The following is a 20,333-nucleotide window of genomic DNA, read 5'->3' on the forward strand; positions in this document are numbered from 1 at the left end:
CGCCCTGTCTGGTACACTCTACACTACACACTACACTACACACTACACTACACACTACATAGTACACTACATAGTACACTAGAACCAGGGATACTACGACTACGTGAAGCCTCGTATACGTACAACTATACAGCGTGCTCGCCCTGTCTGGTACACACTACACTACACACTACACTACACACTACATAGTACACTACACTACACACTACACTACATACTACACTACATAGTACACTACATAGTACACTACATAGTACACTAGAACCAGGGATACTACGACTACGTGAAGCCTCGTATACGTACAACTATACAGCGTGCTCGCCCTGTCTGGTACACACTACACACTACACTACACACTACATAGTACACTACATAGTACACTACATAGTACACTAGAACCAGGGATACTACGACTACGTGAAGCCTCATATACGTACAACTATACAGCGTGCTCGCCCTGTCTGGTACACTCTACACTACACACTACACTACACACTACACTACACACTACATAGTACACTACATAGTACACTAGAACCAGGGATACTACGACTACGTGAAGCCTCGTATACGTACAACTATACAGCGTGCTCGCCCTGTCTGGTACACACTACACTACACACTACACTACACACTACATAGTACACTACACTACACACTACACTACATACTACACTACATAGTACACTACATAGTACACTACATAGTACACTAGAACCAGGGTTACTACGACTACGTGAAGCCTCGTATACGTACAACTATACAGCGTGCTCGCCCTGTCTGGTACACACTACACTACACACTACACTACATACTACACTACACACTACATAGTACACTACATAGTACACTACATAGTACACTAGAACCAGGGATACTACGACTACGTGAAGCCTCGTATACGTACAACTATACAGCGTGCTCGCCCTGTCTGGTACACACTACACTACACACTACATAGTACACTACATAGTACACTACATAGTACACTACATAGTACACTAGAACCAGGGATACTACGACTACGTGAAGCCTCGTATACGTACAACTATACAGCGTGCTCGCCCTGTCTGGTACACACTACACACTACACTACACACTACATAGTACACTACATAGTACACTACATAGTACACTAGAACCAGGGATACTACGACTACGTGAAGCCTCGTATACGTACAACTATACAGCGTGCTCGCCCTGTCTGGTACACACTACACACTACACTACACACTACATAGTACACTACATAGTACACTACATAGTACACTAGAACCAGGGATACTACGACTACGTGAAGCCTCGTATACGTACAACTATACAGCGTGCTCGCCCTGTCTGGTACACACTACACTACACACTACACTACACACTACATAGTACACTACATAGTACACTAGAACCAGGGATACTACGACTACGTGAAGCCTCGTATACGTACTACTATACAGCGTGCTCGCCCTGTCTGGTACACACTACACTACATACTACACTACACTACACACTACATAGTACACTACACACTACATAGTACACTACATAGTACACTAGAACCAGGGATACTACGACTACGTGAAGCCTCGTATACGTACAACTATACAGCGTGCTCGCCCTGTCTGGTACACACTACACTACATAGTACACTACACACTACACTACACACTACATAGTACACTACATAGTACACTACATAGTACACTAGAACCAGGGATACTACAACTACGTGAAGCCTCGTATACGTACAACTATACAGCGTGCTCGCCCTGTCTGGTACACACTACACTACACACTACACTACACAATACACTACATAGTACACTAGAACCAGGGATACTACGACTACGTGAAGCCTCGTATACGTACAACTATACAGCGTGCTCGCCCTGTCTGGTACACACTACACTACATACTACACTACACACTACATACTACACTACACACTACACTAGAACCAGGGATACTACGACTACGTGAAGCCTCGTATACGTACAACTATACAGCGTGCTCGCCCTGTCTGGTACACACTACACTACATAGTACACTACATAGTACACTACATAGTACACAAGAACCAGGGATACTACGACTACGTGAAGCCTCGTATACGTACAACTATACAGCGTGCTCGCCCTGTCTGGTACATACTACACTACACTACATACTACATAGTACACTACATAGTACACTAGAACCAGCGATACTACGACTACGTGAAGCCTCGTATACGTACAACTATACAGCGTGCTCGCCCTGTCTGGTACACACTACACTACACACTACATAGTACACTACATAGTACACTACATAGTACACTACATAGTACACTAGAACCAGGGATACTACGACTACGTGAAGCCTCGTATACGTACAACTATACAGCGTGCTCGCCCTGTCTGGTACACACTACACTACATAGTACACTACACACTACACTACACACTACACTACATAGTACACTACACTACATAGTACACTACATAGTACACTAGAACCAGGGTTACTACGACTACGTGAAGCCTCGTATACGTACAACTATACAGCGTGCTCGCCCTGTCTGGTACACACTACACTACACACTATACTACATAGTACACTACATGGTACACTACATAGTACACTACATAGTACACTAGAACCAGGGATACTACGACTACGTGAAGCCTCGTATACGTACAACTATACAGCGTGCTCGCCCTGTCTGGTACACACTACACTACACACTATACTACATAGTACACTACATAGTACACTACATAGTACACTACATAGTACACTAGAACCAGGGATACTACGACTACGTGAAGCCTCGTATACGTACAACTATACAGCGTGCTCGCCCTGTCTGGTACACACTACATAGTACACTACACACTACATAGTACACTACATAGTACACTACATAGTACACTACATACTACACAAGAACCAGGGATACTACGACTACGTGAAGCCTCGTATACGTACAACTATACAGCGTGCTCGCCCTGTCTGGTACACACTACATAGTACACTACACACTACATAGTACACTACACACTACATAGTACACTACATAGTACACTACATACTACACTAGAACCAGGGATACTACGACTACGTGAAGCCTCGTATACGTACAACTATACAGCGTGCTCGCCCTGTCTGGTACACACTACACTACACACTACACTACATACTACACTACACTACATAGTACACTAGAACCAGGGATACTACGACTACGTGAAGCCTCGTATACGTACAACTATACAGCGTGCTCGCCCTGTCTGGTACATACTACATACTACACTACATAGTACACTACACACTACACTACATAGTACACTACACACTACACTACATAGTACACTACACACTACACTACATACTACATAGTACACTACACACTACACTACACACTACATAGTACACTACATACTACACTACATACTACACTACATACTACACTACACACTACATAGTACACTACATAGTACACTACATAATACACTAGAACCAGGGTTACTACGACTACGTGAAGCCTCGTATACGTACAACTATGCAGCGTGCTCGCCCAGTCTGGTACACACTACACTACACACTACACTACACACTACACTACATAGTACACTACATAGTACACTAGAACCAGGGTTACTACGACTACGTGAAGCCTCGTATACGTACCACTATACAGCGTGCTCGCCCTGTCTGGTACACACTACACTACATACTACACTACACACTACACTACATACTACACTACATAGTACACTACATACTACACTACATACTACACTACATAGTACACTACATAGTACACTACACACTACTACTACACTACATACTACATAGTACACTACATAGTACACTACATAGTACACTACACACTACTACTACACTACACACTACATAGTACACTACATAGTACACTACATAGTACACTACATAGTACACTACACACTACTACTACACTACATACTACACTACATAGTACACTACACACTACTACTACACTACATACTACACTACATACTACACTACACACTACTACTACACTACATACTACACTACACACTACATAGTACACTACATACTACACTACACATACACTACATAGTACACTACACACTACATACTACACTACACACTACACTACATAGTACACTACACACTACATAGTACACTACATAGTACACTACACACTGCATACTATACTACACACTACACTACATAGTACACTACACACTACATAGTACACTACATACTACATTACACACTACATACTACACACTACATACTACACTACACACTACTACTACACTACATACTACACTACACACTGTACACTACATACTACACTACACACTACACTACACACTGTACACTACACACCACACTACACACTGTACACTACACGCTACACTACACACTGTGCACTACACACTACACACTGTACACTACACACTACACTACACACTGTACACTACACACCACACTACACACTGTACACTACACGCTACACTACACACTGTACACTACACGCTACACTACACACTGTACACTACACGCTGCACTACACACTGTACACTACACGCTACACTACACACTGTACACTACACACTACACACCACACTATACACTGTACACTACACGCTACACTACACACTGTACACTACACGCTACACTACACACTACACTACATAGTACACTACACACTACATAGTACACTACATAGTACACTACACACTACATACTACACTACACACTACACTACATAGTACACTACACACTGTACACTACATACTACACTACACACTACATACTACACTACATACTACACTACACACTGTACACTACATACTACACTACACACTGTACACTACACACTACACTACACACTGTACACTACACACTACACACACATTTAATGTTTCTCCCTTTGTGTGTCTCCCTCCACTACCATCACCACCACCCCTCTCTCTCACTCCCCCTCTCCCTCCCACCCTTCACTACCATCACCACCTCCACTACCATCACCACCTCCACTACCATCACCACCTCCACTACCATCACCACCTCCACTACCATCACCACCTCCACTACCATCACCACCTCCACTACCATCACCACCCCTCTCTCACCATCACCACCTCCACTACCATCACCACCTCCACTACCACCACCACCCCTCTCTCACCATCACCAACTCCACTACCATCACCACCTCCACTACCATCACCACCTCCACTACCATCACCACCCCTCTCTCTCACCACCACCACCTCCACCACCATCACCACCTCCACCACCATCACCACCTCCACTACCATCACCACCCCTCTCTCACCATCACCACCCCCACTACCATCACCACCTCCACTACCATCACCACCCCCACTACCATCACCACCCCCACTACCATCACCACCCCCACTACCATCACCACCCCTCTCTCACCATCACCAACTCCACTACCACCACCACCTCCACTACCATCACCACCTCCACCACCACCACCACCTCCACTACCATCACCACCTCCACCACCACCCCCACTACCATCACCACCCCTCTCTCACCATCACCACCTCCACTACCATCACCACCTCCACCACCACCACCACCTCCACTACCACCACCACCTCCACTACCATCACCACCCCTCTCTCACCATCACCACCCCTCTCTCACCATCACCACCTCCACCACCACCACCACCTCCACTACCATCACCACCTCCACTACCATCACCACCTCCACTACCATCACCACCTCCACCACCATCACCACCTCCACCACCATCACCACCCCTCTCTCACCATCACCACCTCCACTACCATCACCACCCCTCTCTCACCATCACCACCTCCACTACCATCACCACCTCCACTACCATCACCACCCCTCTCTCACCATCACCACCTCCACTACCATCACCACCTCCACTACCATCACCACCTCCACTACCATCACCACCCCTCTCTCACCATCACCACCTCCACTACCATCACCACCTCCACTACCATCACCACCTCCACTACCATCACCACCCCTCTCTCACCATCACCACCTCCACTACCATCACCACCTCCACCTCCACCACCACCTCCACTACCATCACCACCACCTCCACTACCACCACCACCACCTCCACTACCACCACCACCTCCACTACCATCACCACCACCTCCACTACCACCATCACCACCTCCACTACCATCACCACCTCCACCACCACCACCACCACCTCCACTACCACCACCACCTCCACTACCATCACCACCTCCACTACCACCATCACCACCTCCACTACCACCACCACCTCCACTACCATCACCACCTCCACTACCACCACCACCTCCACCACCATCACCACCCCTCTCTCACCATCACCACCTCCACTACCATCACCACCCCCACCACCACCACCCCCACTACCATCACCACCTCCACTACCACCACCACCCCTCTCTCACCATCACCACCTCCACTACCATCACCACCTCCACTACCATCACCACCCCTCTCTCACCATCACCACCTCCACTACCATCACCACCTCCACTACCATCACCACCTCCACCACCATCACCACCCCTCTCTCACCATCACCACCTCCACTACCATCACCACCCCCACCACCACCACCTCCACTACCATCACCACCTCCACTACCATCACCACCCCCACTACCATCACCACCTCCACTACCATCACCACCTCCACTACCATCACCACCCCCACTACCATCACCACCTCCACTACCACCACCACCCCTCTCTCACCATCACCACCTCCACTACCATCACCACCTCCACTACCATCACCACCCCTCTCTCACCATCACCACCTCCACTACCATCACCACCCCTCTCTCACCATCACCAACTCCACTACCATCACCACCTCCACTACCATCACCACCTCCACTACCACCACCACCTCCACTACCATCACCACCCCCACTACCATCACCACCCCTCTCTCACCATCACCACCTCCACTACCATCACCACCCCCACTACCATCACCACCCCTCTCTCACCATCACCAACTCCACTACCATCACCACCTCCACTACCATCACCACCTCCACTACCACCACCACCCCCACTACCATCACCACCCCCACTACCATCACCACCTCCACTACCATCACCACCTCCACTACCATCACCACCCCCACTACCACCACCACCCCCACTACCATCACCACCTCCACTACCATCACCACCTCCACTACCATCACCACCCCTCTCCCTCCATCACCACCCCCACTACCATCACCACCCCCACTACCATCACCACCTCCACTACCATCACCACCTCCACTACCATCACCACCCCCACTACCACCACCACCCCCACTACCATCACCACCTCCACTACCATCACCACCTCCACCACCACCACCACCCCTCTCCCTCCATCACCACCCCCACTACCATCACCACCCCTCTCTCACCATTACCACCTCCACTACCACCACCACCTCCACTACCATCACCACCTCCACTACCACCACCACCACCTCCACTACCACCACCACCTCCACTACCACCACCACCTCCACTACCATCACCACCTCCACTACCATCACCACCTGCACCACCACCACCACCTCCACCACCACCACCACCCCTCTCCCTCTCCCTGTAGGTACGCTGGCCGTGGTCCGGCCGCTGCTCCTGCCACTGGCAACAAGAACACCCACGTGACTGAGCTCAAGCGCTTCATGGACCGGGCCTTCGACCTGGACGCCTACACAGAGATGCACTGAGCACAGAGAGAGAGAGAGGTGTGGGTGGGTGGGTGGTGGGTGGGTGACAGAGAGAGAGAGGTGTGGGTGGGTGGGTGGTGGGTGGGTGACAGAGAGAGAGAGGGGTGGGTGGGGGTGGGTGGGGGTGGTGACACAGAGAGAGAGAGTGGGGGGGTGGGTGGGGGTGGGTGGGGGTGGTGACACAGAGAGAGAGAGATGAATTTCGATTTAAAGCTTTCGTGACTGCAATGATTCATCTTCTTTGGTTCTTTCGGTAAAGTCACCACCACGTAGAATGATAATAAAATAATAAATATTATTGTGTTATTTTATTTTATCAATTTATTATTTTATTATCATTCTACGTGACTTTACCGAAAGAACCAAAGAAGAGAGAGATGAGTTAAACTCTATAATAGAACACACACACACACACACCCTCCCTTGCATAGCCTGTTAGCAGGCTGTAGGGGCAAATTTGCTGCTGTCAGTAGCGAGTAGCAGCAGCGTCTGTGAAGGTTACTGGCACTGTGGCTACACACGAAGGAGGGTGGGTGGCCAGCACCACACGCGTGTACACACACACGCACGCGTGTACACACACACACACACGTGTACACGCACACACACGCGTGTACACGCACACTCGGGAGTGATGGTCTTGCTTTATAACCAAAGTTTAGCTCTCGCTCTCTCTCTCTCTCTGTCCGCTAGCTCGTTAGCAAGTTCGCACAAATATAATGATGAACACACTGGCTCACGCTCGCTCACCTAGTCACCCACTCGATTACCTAGTCACCCACTCAGCCACCCACTCGCTTACTTAGTCACTCACACACTCACCCACTCAATTACCTAGTCACTCACCCACTCAATTACCTAGTCACTCACACACTCACCCACTCAATTACCTAGTCACTCACACACTCACCCACTCAATTACCTAGTCACTCACACACTCACCCACTCAATTACCTAGTCACTCACACACTCACCCACTCAATTACCTAGTCACTCACACACTCACCCACTCAATTACCTAGTCACTCACACACTCACCCACTCAATTACCTAGTCACTCACACACTCACCCACTCAATTACCTAGTGACTCACACACTCACCCACTCAATTACCTAGTCACTCACACACTCACCCACTCAATTACCTAGTCACTCACACACTCACTCACTCAATTACCTAGTGACTCACACACTCACCCACTCAATTACCTAGTGACTCACACACTCACTCAATTACCTAGTCACTCACACACTCACTCACTCAATTACCTAGTGACTCACACACCCACTCAATTACCTAGTGACTCACACACTCACCCACTCAATTACCTAGTCACTCACACACTCACCCACTCAATTACCTAGTGACTCACACACTCACTCACTCAATTACCTAGTGACTCACACACTCACCCACTCAATTACCTAGTGACTCACACACTCACTCAATTACCTAGTCACTCACACACTCACTCACTCAATTACCTAGTGACTCACACACCCACTCAATTACCTAGTGACTCACCCACTCACTCAATTACCTAGTGACTCACACACTCACTCAATTACCTAGTCACTCACACACCCACACACTCAATTACCTAGTCACTCACACACTTACCCACTCAATTACCTAGTGACTCACACACTCACCCACTCAATTACCTAGTGACTCACCCACTCACTCAATTACCTAGTCACTCACACACTCACTCAATTACCTAGTGACTCACACACTCACCCACTCAATTACCTAGTGACTCACACACTCACTCAATTACCTAGTGACTCACACACTCACTCAATTACCTAGTGACTCACACACTCACCCACTCAATTACCTAGTCACTCACTCACCCACTCAATTACCTAGTGACTCACACACTCACTCAATTACCTAGTGACTCACACACTCACTCAATTACCTAGTCACTCACTCACCCACTCAATTACCTAGTCACTCACTCACCCACTCAATTACCTAGTGACTCACACACTCACCCACTCAATTACCTAGTGACTCACACACTCACCCACTCAATTACTTAGTCACTCACGCACTCACCCACACACTCAATTACCTGGTCACTCACACACAATCACACATTCGCCCACCCACTCACCTGGTCACCTGGTCTAGGGATTTACCTCGGGGTGCATGAGGTGTTGCGGGTGTGAGTTGACTTGGCGTTCATGATACAACTTTACTCCCTGTGGATTCTTAACACTTTGTACGGCGTGTACACTAAACACGGGGAATGGCTTTAAAAGTTGTATAATCGCCTGCAGATGTAGATGTCACTGGTTCTTCCCATTCTGCAGATGTAAAAGCCACTGGTTCTTCACGTTCTGCAGATGTAGATGCCACTGGTTCTTCACGTTCTGCAGATGTAGATGCCACTGGTTCTTCACGTTCTGTAGATGTAGATGCCACTGGTTCACGTTCTGTAGATGCCACTGGTTCTTCACGTAGTGCAGATGTAGATGCCACTGGTTCTTCATGTTCTGCAGATGTAGATGCCATTAGTTCTTCACGTTTTGTAGATGTAGATGCCACAGGTTTTTCACGTTCTACAGATGTAGATGCCACTGGTTCTTCACGTTCTGTAGATGTAGATGCCACTGGTTCTTCACGTTCTGCAGATGTAGATGCCACTGGTTCACGTTCTGTAGATGCCACTGGTTCTTCACGTTCTGCAGATGTAGATGCCACTGGTTCTTCACGTTCTGCAGATGTAGATGCCACTGGTTCTTCATGTTCTGCAGATGTAGATGCCACTGGTTCTTCACGTTCTGCAGATGTAGATGCCACTGGTTTTTCACGTTCTGCAGATGTAGATGCCACTGGTTCTTCACGTACTGCAGATATAGATGCCACTGGTTCTTCACGTTCTGCAGATGTAGATGCCACTGGTTCTTCACGTTCTGCAGATGTAGATGCCACTGGTTCTTCACATTCTGTAGATGCCACTGGTTCTTCACTTTCTGCAGATGTTGATGCCACTGGTTCTTCACGTTCTGCAGATGTAGATGCCACTGGTTCTTCACGTTCTGTAAATGCCACTGGTTCTTCACGTTCTGCAGATGTAGATGCCACTGGTTCTTCATGTTCTACAGATGTAGATGCCACTGGTTCTTCACGTTCTGTAGATGTAGATACCACTGGTTCTTCACGTTCTGCAGATGTAGATGCCACTGGTTCTTCACGTACTGCAGATGTAGATGCCACTGGTTCTTCACGTTCTGCAGATGTAGATGTCACTGGTTCTTCACTTTCTGCAGTTGTAGATGCCACTGGTTCACGTTCTGTAGATGCCACTGGTTCTTCACGTACTGCAGATGTAGATGCCACTGGTTCTTCATGTTCTGCAGATGTAGATGCCACTGGTTCTTCACGTTCTGCAGATGTAGATGCCACTGGTTCTTCACGTTCTGTAGATGTAGATGCCACTGGTTCTTCACGTTCTGCAGATGTAGATGCCACTGGTTCTTCACGTTCTGCAGATGTAGATGCCACTGGTTCACGTTCTGTAGATGCCACTGGTTCTTCACGTTCTGCAGATGTAGATGCCACTGGTTCTTCACGTTCTGCAGATGTAGATGCCACTGGTTCTTCATGTTCTGCAGATGTAGATGCCACTGGTTCTTCACGTTCTGCAGATGTAGATGCCACTGGTTTTTCACGTTCTGCAGATGTAGATGCCACTGGTTCTTCACGTACTGCAGATATAGATGCCACTGGTTCTTCACGTTCTGCAGATGTAGATGCCACTGGTTCTTCACGTTCTGCAGATGTAGATGCCACTGGTTCTTCACATTCTGTAGATGCCACTGGTTCTTCACTTTCTGCAGATGTTGATGCCACTGGTTCTTCACGTTCTGCAGATGTAGATGCCACTGGTTCTTCACGTTCTGTAAATGCCACTGGTTCTTCACGTTCTGCAGATGTAGATGCCACTGGTTCTTCATGTTCTACAGATGTAGATGCCACTGGTTCTTCACGTTCTGTAGATGTAGATACCACTGGTTCTTCACGTTCTGCAGATGTAGATGCCACTGGTTCTTCACGTACTGCAGATGTAGATGCCACTGGTTCTTCACGTTCTGCAGATGTAGATGTCACTGGTTCTTCACTTTCTGCAGTTGTAGATGCCACTGGTTCACGTTCTGTAGATGCCACTGGTTCTTCACGTACTGCAGATGTAGATGCCACTGGTTCTTCACGTACTGCAGATGTAGATGCCACTGGTTCTTCACGTTCTGCAGATGTAGATGCCACTGGTTCTTCACGTTCTGTAGATGTAGATGCCACTGGTTCTTCACGTTCTGCAGATGTAGATGCCACTGGTTCACGTTCTGTAGATGCCACTGGTTCTTCACGTTCTGCAGATGTAGATGCCACTGGTTCTTCACGTTCTGCAGATGTAGATGCCACTGGTTTTTCATGTTCTGCAGATGTAGATACCACTGGTTTTTCACGTTCTGCAGATGTAGATGCCACTGGTTCTTCACGTTCTGCAGATGTTGATGCCACTGGTTCTTCACGTTCTGCAGATATAGATGCCACTGGTTCTTCACGTTCTGTAAATGCCACTGGTTCTTCACGTTCTGCAGATGTAGATGCCACTGGTTCTTCACGTTTTGTAGATGTAGATACCACTGGTTCTTCACGTTCTGCAGATGTAGATGCCACTGGTTCTTCTCGTTCTGCAGATGTAGACGCCACTGGTTCTTCACTTTCTGTAGATGTAGATGCCACTGGTTCTTTACATTCTGTAGATGTATATGCCACTGGTTCTTCACGTTCTGTAGATATAGATGCCACTGGTTCTTCACTTTCTGCAGTTGTAGATGCCACTGGTTCTTCACGTTCTGCAGATGTAGATGCCACTGGTTCTTCATGTTCTGCAGATGTAGATGCCACTGGTTCTTCACGTTCTGTAGATGTTGATGCCACTGGTTCTTCACGTTCTGCAGATGTAGATGCCACTGGTTCTTCACGTTCTGCAGATGTAGAAGCCACTGGTTCTTTACGTTCTGTAGATGTAGATGCCACTGGTTCTTCACGTTCTGCAGATGTTGATGCCACTGGTTCTTCACGTTCTGCAGATGTAGATGCCACTGGTTCTTCACGTTCTGTAAATGCCACTGGTTCTTCACGTTCTGCAGATGTAGATGCCACTGGTTCTTCACGTTCTGTAGATGTAGATACCACTGGTTCTTCACGTTCTGCAGATGTAGATGCCACTGGTTCTTCACGTTCTGCAGATGTAGATGCCACTGGTTCTTCACATTCTGTAGATGCCACTGGTTCTTCACTTTCTGCAGATGTTGATGCCACTGGTTCTTCACGTTCTGCAGATGTAGATGCCACTGGTTCTTCACGTTCTGTAAATGCCACTGGTTCTTCACGTTCTGCAGATTTAGATGCCACTGGTTCTTCATTTTCTACAGATGTAGATGCCACTGGTTCTTCACGTTCTGTAGATGTAGATACCACTGGTTCTTCACGTTCTGCAGATGTAGATGCCACTGGTTCTTCACGTACTGCAGATGTAGATGCCACTGGTTCTTCACGTTCTGTAGATGTAGATGCCACTGGTTCTTCACGTTCTGTAGATGTAGATGCCACTGGGTCTTTACGTGTTGTAGATGTAGATGCCACTGGTTCTTCACGTTCTGCAGATGTAGATGCCACTGGTTCTTCACATTCTGTAGATGCCACTGGTTCTTCACGTTCTGCAGATGTAGATGCCACTGGTTCTTCACGTTCTGCAGATGTAGATGCCACTGGTTCTTCACATTCTGTAGATGCCACTGGTTCTTCACGTTCTGCAGATGTAGATGCCACTGGTTCTTCACGTTCTGTAAATGCCACTGGTTCTTCACGTTCTGCAGATGTAGATGCCACTGGTTCTTCACGTTCTGTAGATGTAGATACCACTGGTTCTTCACGTTCTGCAGATGTAGATGCCACTGGTTCTTCACGTACTGCAGATGTAGATGCCACTGGTTCTTCACGTTCTGCAGATGTAGATGCCACTGGTTCTTCACGTTCTGTAGATGTAGATGCCACTGGTTCTTCACGTTCTGTAGATGTAGATGCCACTGGTTCTTCACGTTCTGCAGATGTAGATGCCACTGGTTCTTCACATTCTGTAGATGCCACTGGTTCTTCACGTTCTGCAGATGTAGATGCCACTGGTTCTTCACGTTCTGTAAATGCCACTGGTTCTTCACGTTCTGCAGATGTAGATGCCACTGGTTCTTCACGTTCTGTAGATGTAGATACCACTGGTTCTTCACGTTCTGCAGATGTAGATGCCACTGGTTCTTCACGTACTGCAGATGTAGATGCCACTGGTTCTTCACGTTCTGCAGATGTAGATGCCACTGGTTCTTCACGTTCTGTAGATGTAGATGCCACTGGTTCTTCACGTTCTGTAGATGTAGATGCCACTGGTTCTTCACGTTCTGCAGATGTAGATGCCACTGGTTCTTCACATTCTGTAGATGCCACTGGTTCTTCACGTTCTGCAGATGTAGATGCCACTGGTTCTTCACGTTCTGTAAATGCCACTGGTTCTTCACGTTCTGCAGATGTAGATGCCACTGGTTCTTCACGTTCTGTAGATGTAGATACCACTGGTTCTTCACGTTCTGCAGATGTAGATGCCACTGGTTCTTCACGTACTGCAGATGTAGATGCCACTGGTTCTTCACGTTCTGCAGATGTAGATGCCACTGGTTCTTCACGTTCTGTAGATGTAGATGCCACTGGTTCTTCACGTTCTGTAGATGTAGATGCCACTGGTTCTTCACGTTCTGCAGATGTAGATGCCACTGGTTCTTCACATTCTGTAGATGCCACTGGTTCTTCACGTTCTGCAGATGTAGATGCCACTGGTTCTTCACGTTCTGTAAATGCCACTGGTTCTTCACGTTCTGCAGATGTAGATGCCACTGGTTCTTCACGTTCTGCAGATGTAGATGCCACTGGTTCTTCACGTACTGCAGATGTAGATGCCACTGGTTCTTCACGTACTGCAGATGTAGATGCCACTGGTTCTTCACGTTCTGCAGATGTAGATGCCACTGGTTCTTCACGTTCTGTAGATGTAGATGCCACTGGTTCTTCACGTTCTGCAGATGTAGATGCCACTGGTTCACGTTCTGTAGATGCCACTGGTTCTTCACGTTCTGCAGATGTAGATGCCACTGGTTCTTCACGTTCTGTAGATGTAGATACCACTGGTTCTTCACGTTCTGCAGATGTAGATGCCACTGGTTCTTCACGTACTGCAGATGTAGATGCCACTGGTTCTTCACGTTCTGTAGATGTAGATGCCACTGGTTCTTCACGTTCTGTAGATGTAGATACCACTGGTTCTTCACGTTCTGCAGATGTAGATGCCACTGGTTCTTCACGTACTGCAGATGTAGATGCCACTGGTTCTTCACGTACTGCAGATGTAGATGCCACTGGTTCTTCACGTTCTGTAGATGTAGATGCCACTGGTTCTTCACGTTCTGCAGATGTAGATACCACTGGTTCTTCACATTCTGTAGATGCCAGTGGTTCTTCACGTTCTGCAGATGTAGATGCCACTGGTTCTTCACGTTCTGCAGATGTAGATGCCACTGGTTTTTCATGTTCTGCAGATGTAGATACCACTGGTTTTTCACGTTCTGTAGATGTAGATGCCACTGGTTCTTCACGTTCTGCAGATGTAGATGCCACTGGTTCTTCACGTTCTGTAAATGCCACTGGTTCTTCACGTTCTGCAGATGTAGATGCCACTGGTTCTTCACGTTCTGTAAATGCCACTGGTTCTTCACGTTCTGCAGATGTAGATGCCACTGGTTCTTCACGTTCTGTAGATGTAGATGCCACTGGTTCTTCACATTCTGTAGATGCCACTGGTTCTTCACGTTCTGTAGATGTAGATGCCACTGGTTCTTCACGTTCTGCAGCTGTAGATGCCACTGGTTCTTCATGTTCTGTAGATGCCACTGGTTCTTCACGTTCTGCAGATGTAGATGCCACTGGTTCTTCACGTTTTGCAGCTGTAGATGCCATCACCACCACAACCACCACCATCTATTTGTGGGGTGGTTGACCTGGCGGTCTGAAGAGGCAACTGGACGTTCAGCACAACAGAGTGTCTGTCCCTTATCTCTGAAAGTTCGTAAGTCAAATGTTCATAAGTAGAGGAGAGAAGTCCTCTGGACCGCTCCTGCACCACACAGTACAATAAGTGGTGGTTACTGCGTGCTGACTGCGTATGCTCTCTCGCTCTCTCCTTGTGTCTGTGTGCTGCGTGCTGACTGCGTATGCTCTCTCGCTCTCTCCTTGTGTCTGTGTGCTGCGTGCTGACTGCGTATGCTCTCTCGCTCTCTCTCTCCTTGTGTCTGTGTGCTGCGTGCAAGCAGCCTCCTCGCGTGCGTGAGGGTGGTGGGTGGGTGGGTGGGTGGGTGGGGTGGGTGTGGGTGGGTGGGTGGGTGTGGGTGGGTGGGTGGGTGGGTGGGTGTGGGTGGGTGGGTGGGTGTGGGTGGGTGTGGGTGGGTGTGGGTGGGTGGGTGGGTCTGGGTGGGTGGGTGGGTCTGTGTGTGTGTGGGTGAGTGTGGGTGGGTGTGGGTGGGTGGTTGAGTCGGTGGGTGAGTGTGGGTGGGTGAGTGTGTGTTTGAGTGGGTGTTTGAGTGGGTGGGTGAGTGGGTGGTTGAGTGGGTGGGTGAGTGGGTGGTTGAGTGGGTGCGTGAGTGTGGTGGATGAGTGTGGGTGGGTGAGTGTGGGTGGTTGAGTGGGTGGGTGAGTGTGGGTGGTTGAGTGAGTGTGAGTGGTTGAGTGTGTGGGTGGATATGGGTGTGTGGGTGGGTGGGTGAGTGGGTGGGTGAGTGTGGATGGGTGAGTGGGTGAGTGAGTGAGTGGGTGGGTGAGTGGGTGGGTGAGTGGGTGGGTGAGTGTGTGGTTGAGTGGGGTGGGTGAGTCTGGGTGGGTGAGTCTGCCGGTGGGTGAGTCTGGGTGGGTGAGTGGGTGAGTGAGTGTGGGTAGATATAGGTGGGTGAGTGAGTGTGTGGTTGAGTGGGTGGGTGAGTGTGGGTGAGTCTGGGTGGGTGAGTGAGTCTGGGTGGGTGAGTGAGTCTGGGTGGGTGAGTGAGTGAGTGGGTGGTTGATTGGGTGAGTGAGTGGGTGAGTGAGTCTGGGTGATTGAGTGGGTGGGTGAGTGTGGGTGGATGAGTGTGGGTGAGTTTGGGTGGATGAGTGGGTGAGTGAGTGTGGGTGGATATGGGTGGGTAAGTCTGGGTGGATGAGTGTGGGTGGATATGGGTGAGTCTGGGTGAGTTAGTGTGGGTGAGTGAGTGGGTGGTTGAGTGGGTGAGTGGGTGGTTGAGTGGGTGGTTGAGTGGGTGGGTGAGTGGTGGTTGAGTGGGTGGGTGAGTGGGTGGGTGAGTGTGGGTGAGTGAGTGGGTGCGTGAGTGGGTGCGTGAGTCTGGGTGGTTGAGTGTGGGTGGGTGAGTGTGGGTGTATATGGGTGGGTGAGTGTGGGTGGATGAGTGGGTGAGTGAGTGGGTGGGTGAGTGCGTGAGTGAGTGCGTGAGTGAGTGTGGGTGAGTGAGTCTGGGTGGGTGAGTGGGTGGGTGAGTGTGGGTGACTGAGTGGGTGGGTGAGTGGGTAGATGAGAGTGGGTGGGTGAGTGTGGGTGACTGAGTGGGTGGGTGGGTGAGTGTGTGGTTGAGTGGGTGGATGAGTGGGTGAGTGTGGGTGAGTGGGTGAGTGGGTGAGTGTGGGTGGGTGAGTGGGTGAGTGGGTGGGTGAGTGGGTGGTTGAGTGCGTGAGTGAGTGTGGGTGAGTGAGTGTGGGTGGGTGAGTGTGGGTGAGTGTGGGTGAGTGAATGGGTGAGTGAGTCTGGGTGGTTGAGTGGGTGGGTGAGTGTGGGTGGATATGGGTGAGTGAGTCTGGGTGGATGAGTGGGTGAGTGAGTGTTGGTGGATATGGGTGGGTGAGTCTGGGTGGGTGAGTGTGGGTGGATATGGGTGAGTCTGGGTGAGTGAGTGTGGGTGAGTGGGTGGTTGAGTGGGTGGGTGAGTGCGTGAGTGAGTGCGTGAGTGTGGGTGGGTGAGTGGGTGGGTGAGTGTGGGTGACTGAGTGTGTGGTTGAGTGGGTGGGTGAGTGGGTGGATGGGTGTGGGTGAGTGGGTGAGTGGGTGGGTGGGTGAGTGGGTGAGTGAGTGGGTGGTTGAGTGGGTGGGTGAGTGGGTGGTTGAATGCGTGAGTGAGTGCGTGAGTGGGTGGGTGAGTGTGGGTGACTGAGTGGGTGGGTGAGTGGGTGGATGAGAGTGGGTGGGTGAGTGTGGGTGACTGAGTGTGTGGTTGAGTGGGTGGGTGAGTAGGTGGGTGAGTGTGGGTGGGTGAGTGGGTGAGTGAGTGTGTGGTTGAGTGGGTGGGTGAGTGGGTGGGTGGGTGAGTGAGTGAGTGGGTGAGTGAGTGTGTGGTTGAGTGGGTGGGTGAGTGGGTGAGTGGGTGGGTGGGTGAGTGTGGGTGAGTGAGTGTGGTTGAGTGAGTGGGTGAGTGTGTGGGTGAGTGTGGGTGGGTGAGTGTGGTTGAGTGAGTGGGTGAGTGAGTGTTGGCTCCCCTCCCCATCAACAACAGGTGAGGAATGGTGGTCGTGGTTACTTATGCCCCCACCGAAGATGAACATCAGTGGAGGGATGCAGGCAAGGCCGATGAGTCAGATGCCTTCTATGACCTCCTGTCACAGGTGCTGGCTAAAGTGGCCCCTCGGGATAGAGTCATCCTGTTTAGGTGCCTTTCATTCCCCACTTGGTCATGATGCTGGCACCTGGTCTGGAGTGATTGCAGGGCATGGATCGGATCAGCTCAATAGTAATAGAAGCCCATCAGAATCAGAAAGTGTTTTATTCGCCATGAAAGTTCACACCGACACGGAATTTACTTTGGCAGGATGATGCATTCATTCAACATATAGGAATCTAAAATCTCAAATAAGTTTTACTATAATAATAATAAGGGTTAAAAGTCTAACTAACACCAAGGGGCTGAAGTATATAACTTGTGATTACGAACACGTTCTGGCATCGGCGCATCCATCCACAGGCCCTGGGCTCTGAGTTGTTCTCCGTGCATTTTGGAGTCCCAGACCCTCTGCTCACGATCACTAAGGACGTTCATGATGGTGGGAGGTCCCGGGTAAAAAAAAAAAAAAACTACGTGGCCGTGAGTCGGAGCCGTTCCCTGTTCACCTTTCAGGGGTGCGACAGGGATGTCCTCTGGCTCCCACGTCATTTATCCATCACCTTTGGCCACGTGCCTCGAGAAGCTTCCAATTGGCCGCACCGGAAGGAATTTCCACCTGGTTAAAAATGCAGTGGGGAGGCTGATCCATCTCGGCTCCCCATTGTTGATGGAGCAGTTGTGGAGGAGGGTTGGCGAGTTTTCCCATACCTGGGGCAGTGTGCTTATTATGAGCACCTCCGATTGGATAGCGGCGTCAACTCCGCATCAGTCGAGCGGCAATATCTTTTCGTCGGTTGCGTAACGCTGTGTGGAAGCTACCTGGTCTGTCGCTCCGCACGAAGCTTCGGGGTCTTCTCGGCCACGGTCATTCCCTCCCTTCTCTACGTTTGCGAAACGTGGACCCCCCTAATGGAACATCTTCGCCGGTTAGAAACATTTAGGCTGGCCTGCCTACGATCCATCCTGGGTTTAACCAGGCTGGATTGTGTGAGGAGCTCAAAAATCCTGGACAAAGTCCCATCGGTGAGCTCCTCCGGCGGGCAAGGCTGCGATGGCTGGGTCATGTAGCCCGCATGCCCAGCCACCGCATGCTGAAACAGCTTTTGTTCGGCCGGATTGAGGGGGCTAAACGGGCGCGGCACGGGCTAGAGAAGAGATGGAGTGACGTGGTACAGGAGGACGTGGAGCTGAGTGGACTTGCCGATGACCGGTACCAGCGGCGTCAAGATCGGCCTCTGTGGAGGAGGCTCGTGAAGGACGCTACTGGGCAGTTGGAGGCAGTCGCCCTCCAACAACAACGGAGGGCGGAGGAGCGACGCTCACAACAACGAGCGGAGCGCCGGGTGGCTAAAGCACAGCGGGTTGGCACAGTAGGGGGCACAGGTGGTGCATCAGCCAGTCATCTCAGTCATCTCAGTCAGTCGACCCGTGGCACCTGCTGGGTCTGCCCCGTGACCTCCTGCCCGCGGGCGTTCGACACTCCACGTGGCCTCAAGGTGCACATAGCCTGGCACAAGCGTCGTGGTGACGTCACCGCCACTTAGTGGCGAATGGCGGTTGTTGTTGTGAGTGTGTGAGTGGGTGAGTGAGTGGGTGGGTGTGTGAGTGGGTGGTGAGTGAGTGTGTGAGTGGGTGGTGAGTGAGTGTGTGAGTGGGTGAATGAGTGTGTGAGTGGGTGAATGAGTGAGTGTGTGAGTGAGTGGGTGAGTGAGTGGGTGAGTGACTGGGTGAGTGGGTGAGTGAGTGTGTGAGTGAGTGGGTGAATGAGTGAGTGTGTGAGTGGGTGAATGAGTGAGTGGGTGAGTGGGTGAATGA

General features: G+C 49.9%; 1 protein-coding gene and 1 long non-coding RNA gene across 17 annotated transcripts in view; one reads left to right on the forward strand and one right to left on the reverse strand.

The window, feature by feature from the left end:
- LOC116937525 (2-oxoglutarate dehydrogenase complex component E1-like) overlaps positions 1-7,780 on the forward strand; it is a 159,658-nt gene extending 151,878 nt beyond the window's left edge. For all 3 annotated transcript variants that reach the window (XM_076054890.1, XM_076054889.1, XM_076054892.1), the window contains one exon: positions 7,642-7,780. In XM_076054890.1, coding sequence (XP_075911005.1) covers positions 7,642-7,762 — 121 coding nt within the window. In that variant the 3' untranslated portion in view covers positions 7,763-7,780. The remainder of the gene's footprint in view (positions 1-7,641) is intronic.
- Positions 7,781-8,350: 570 nt separating this feature from the next.
- LOC142906646 (uncharacterized) lies at positions 8,351-9,590 on the reverse strand. Of its 14 annotated transcripts, none has more exons than XR_012930418.1 (4): positions 9,217-9,590; positions 9,033-9,156; positions 8,973-9,000; positions 8,351-8,908 (listed from the first exon to the last, which is right to left on the reverse strand). It is a non-coding gene; the product is annotated as an uncharacterized LOC142906646 (long non-coding RNA). The 14 variants fall into 14 exon arrangements; XR_012930422.1 differs by having other exon boundaries at positions 9,061-9,124; positions 9,157-9,590; XR_012930427.1 differs by having other exon boundaries at positions 8,351-9,000; positions 9,033-9,124.
- Positions 9,591-20,333: the final 10,743 nt, after the last annotated feature.

The sequence above is a fragment of the Petromyzon marinus genome, chromosome 68 (genome assembly GCF_048934315.1).
Source record: "Petromyzon marinus isolate PM22_M1 ecotype Great Lakes invasive population chromosome 68, UKy_Petmar_22M1.pri1.0, whole genome shotgun sequence".
In the NCBI taxonomy this organism is placed as follows: Eukaryota; Metazoa; Chordata; class Hyperoartia; order Petromyzontiformes; family Petromyzontidae; genus Petromyzon; species Petromyzon marinus.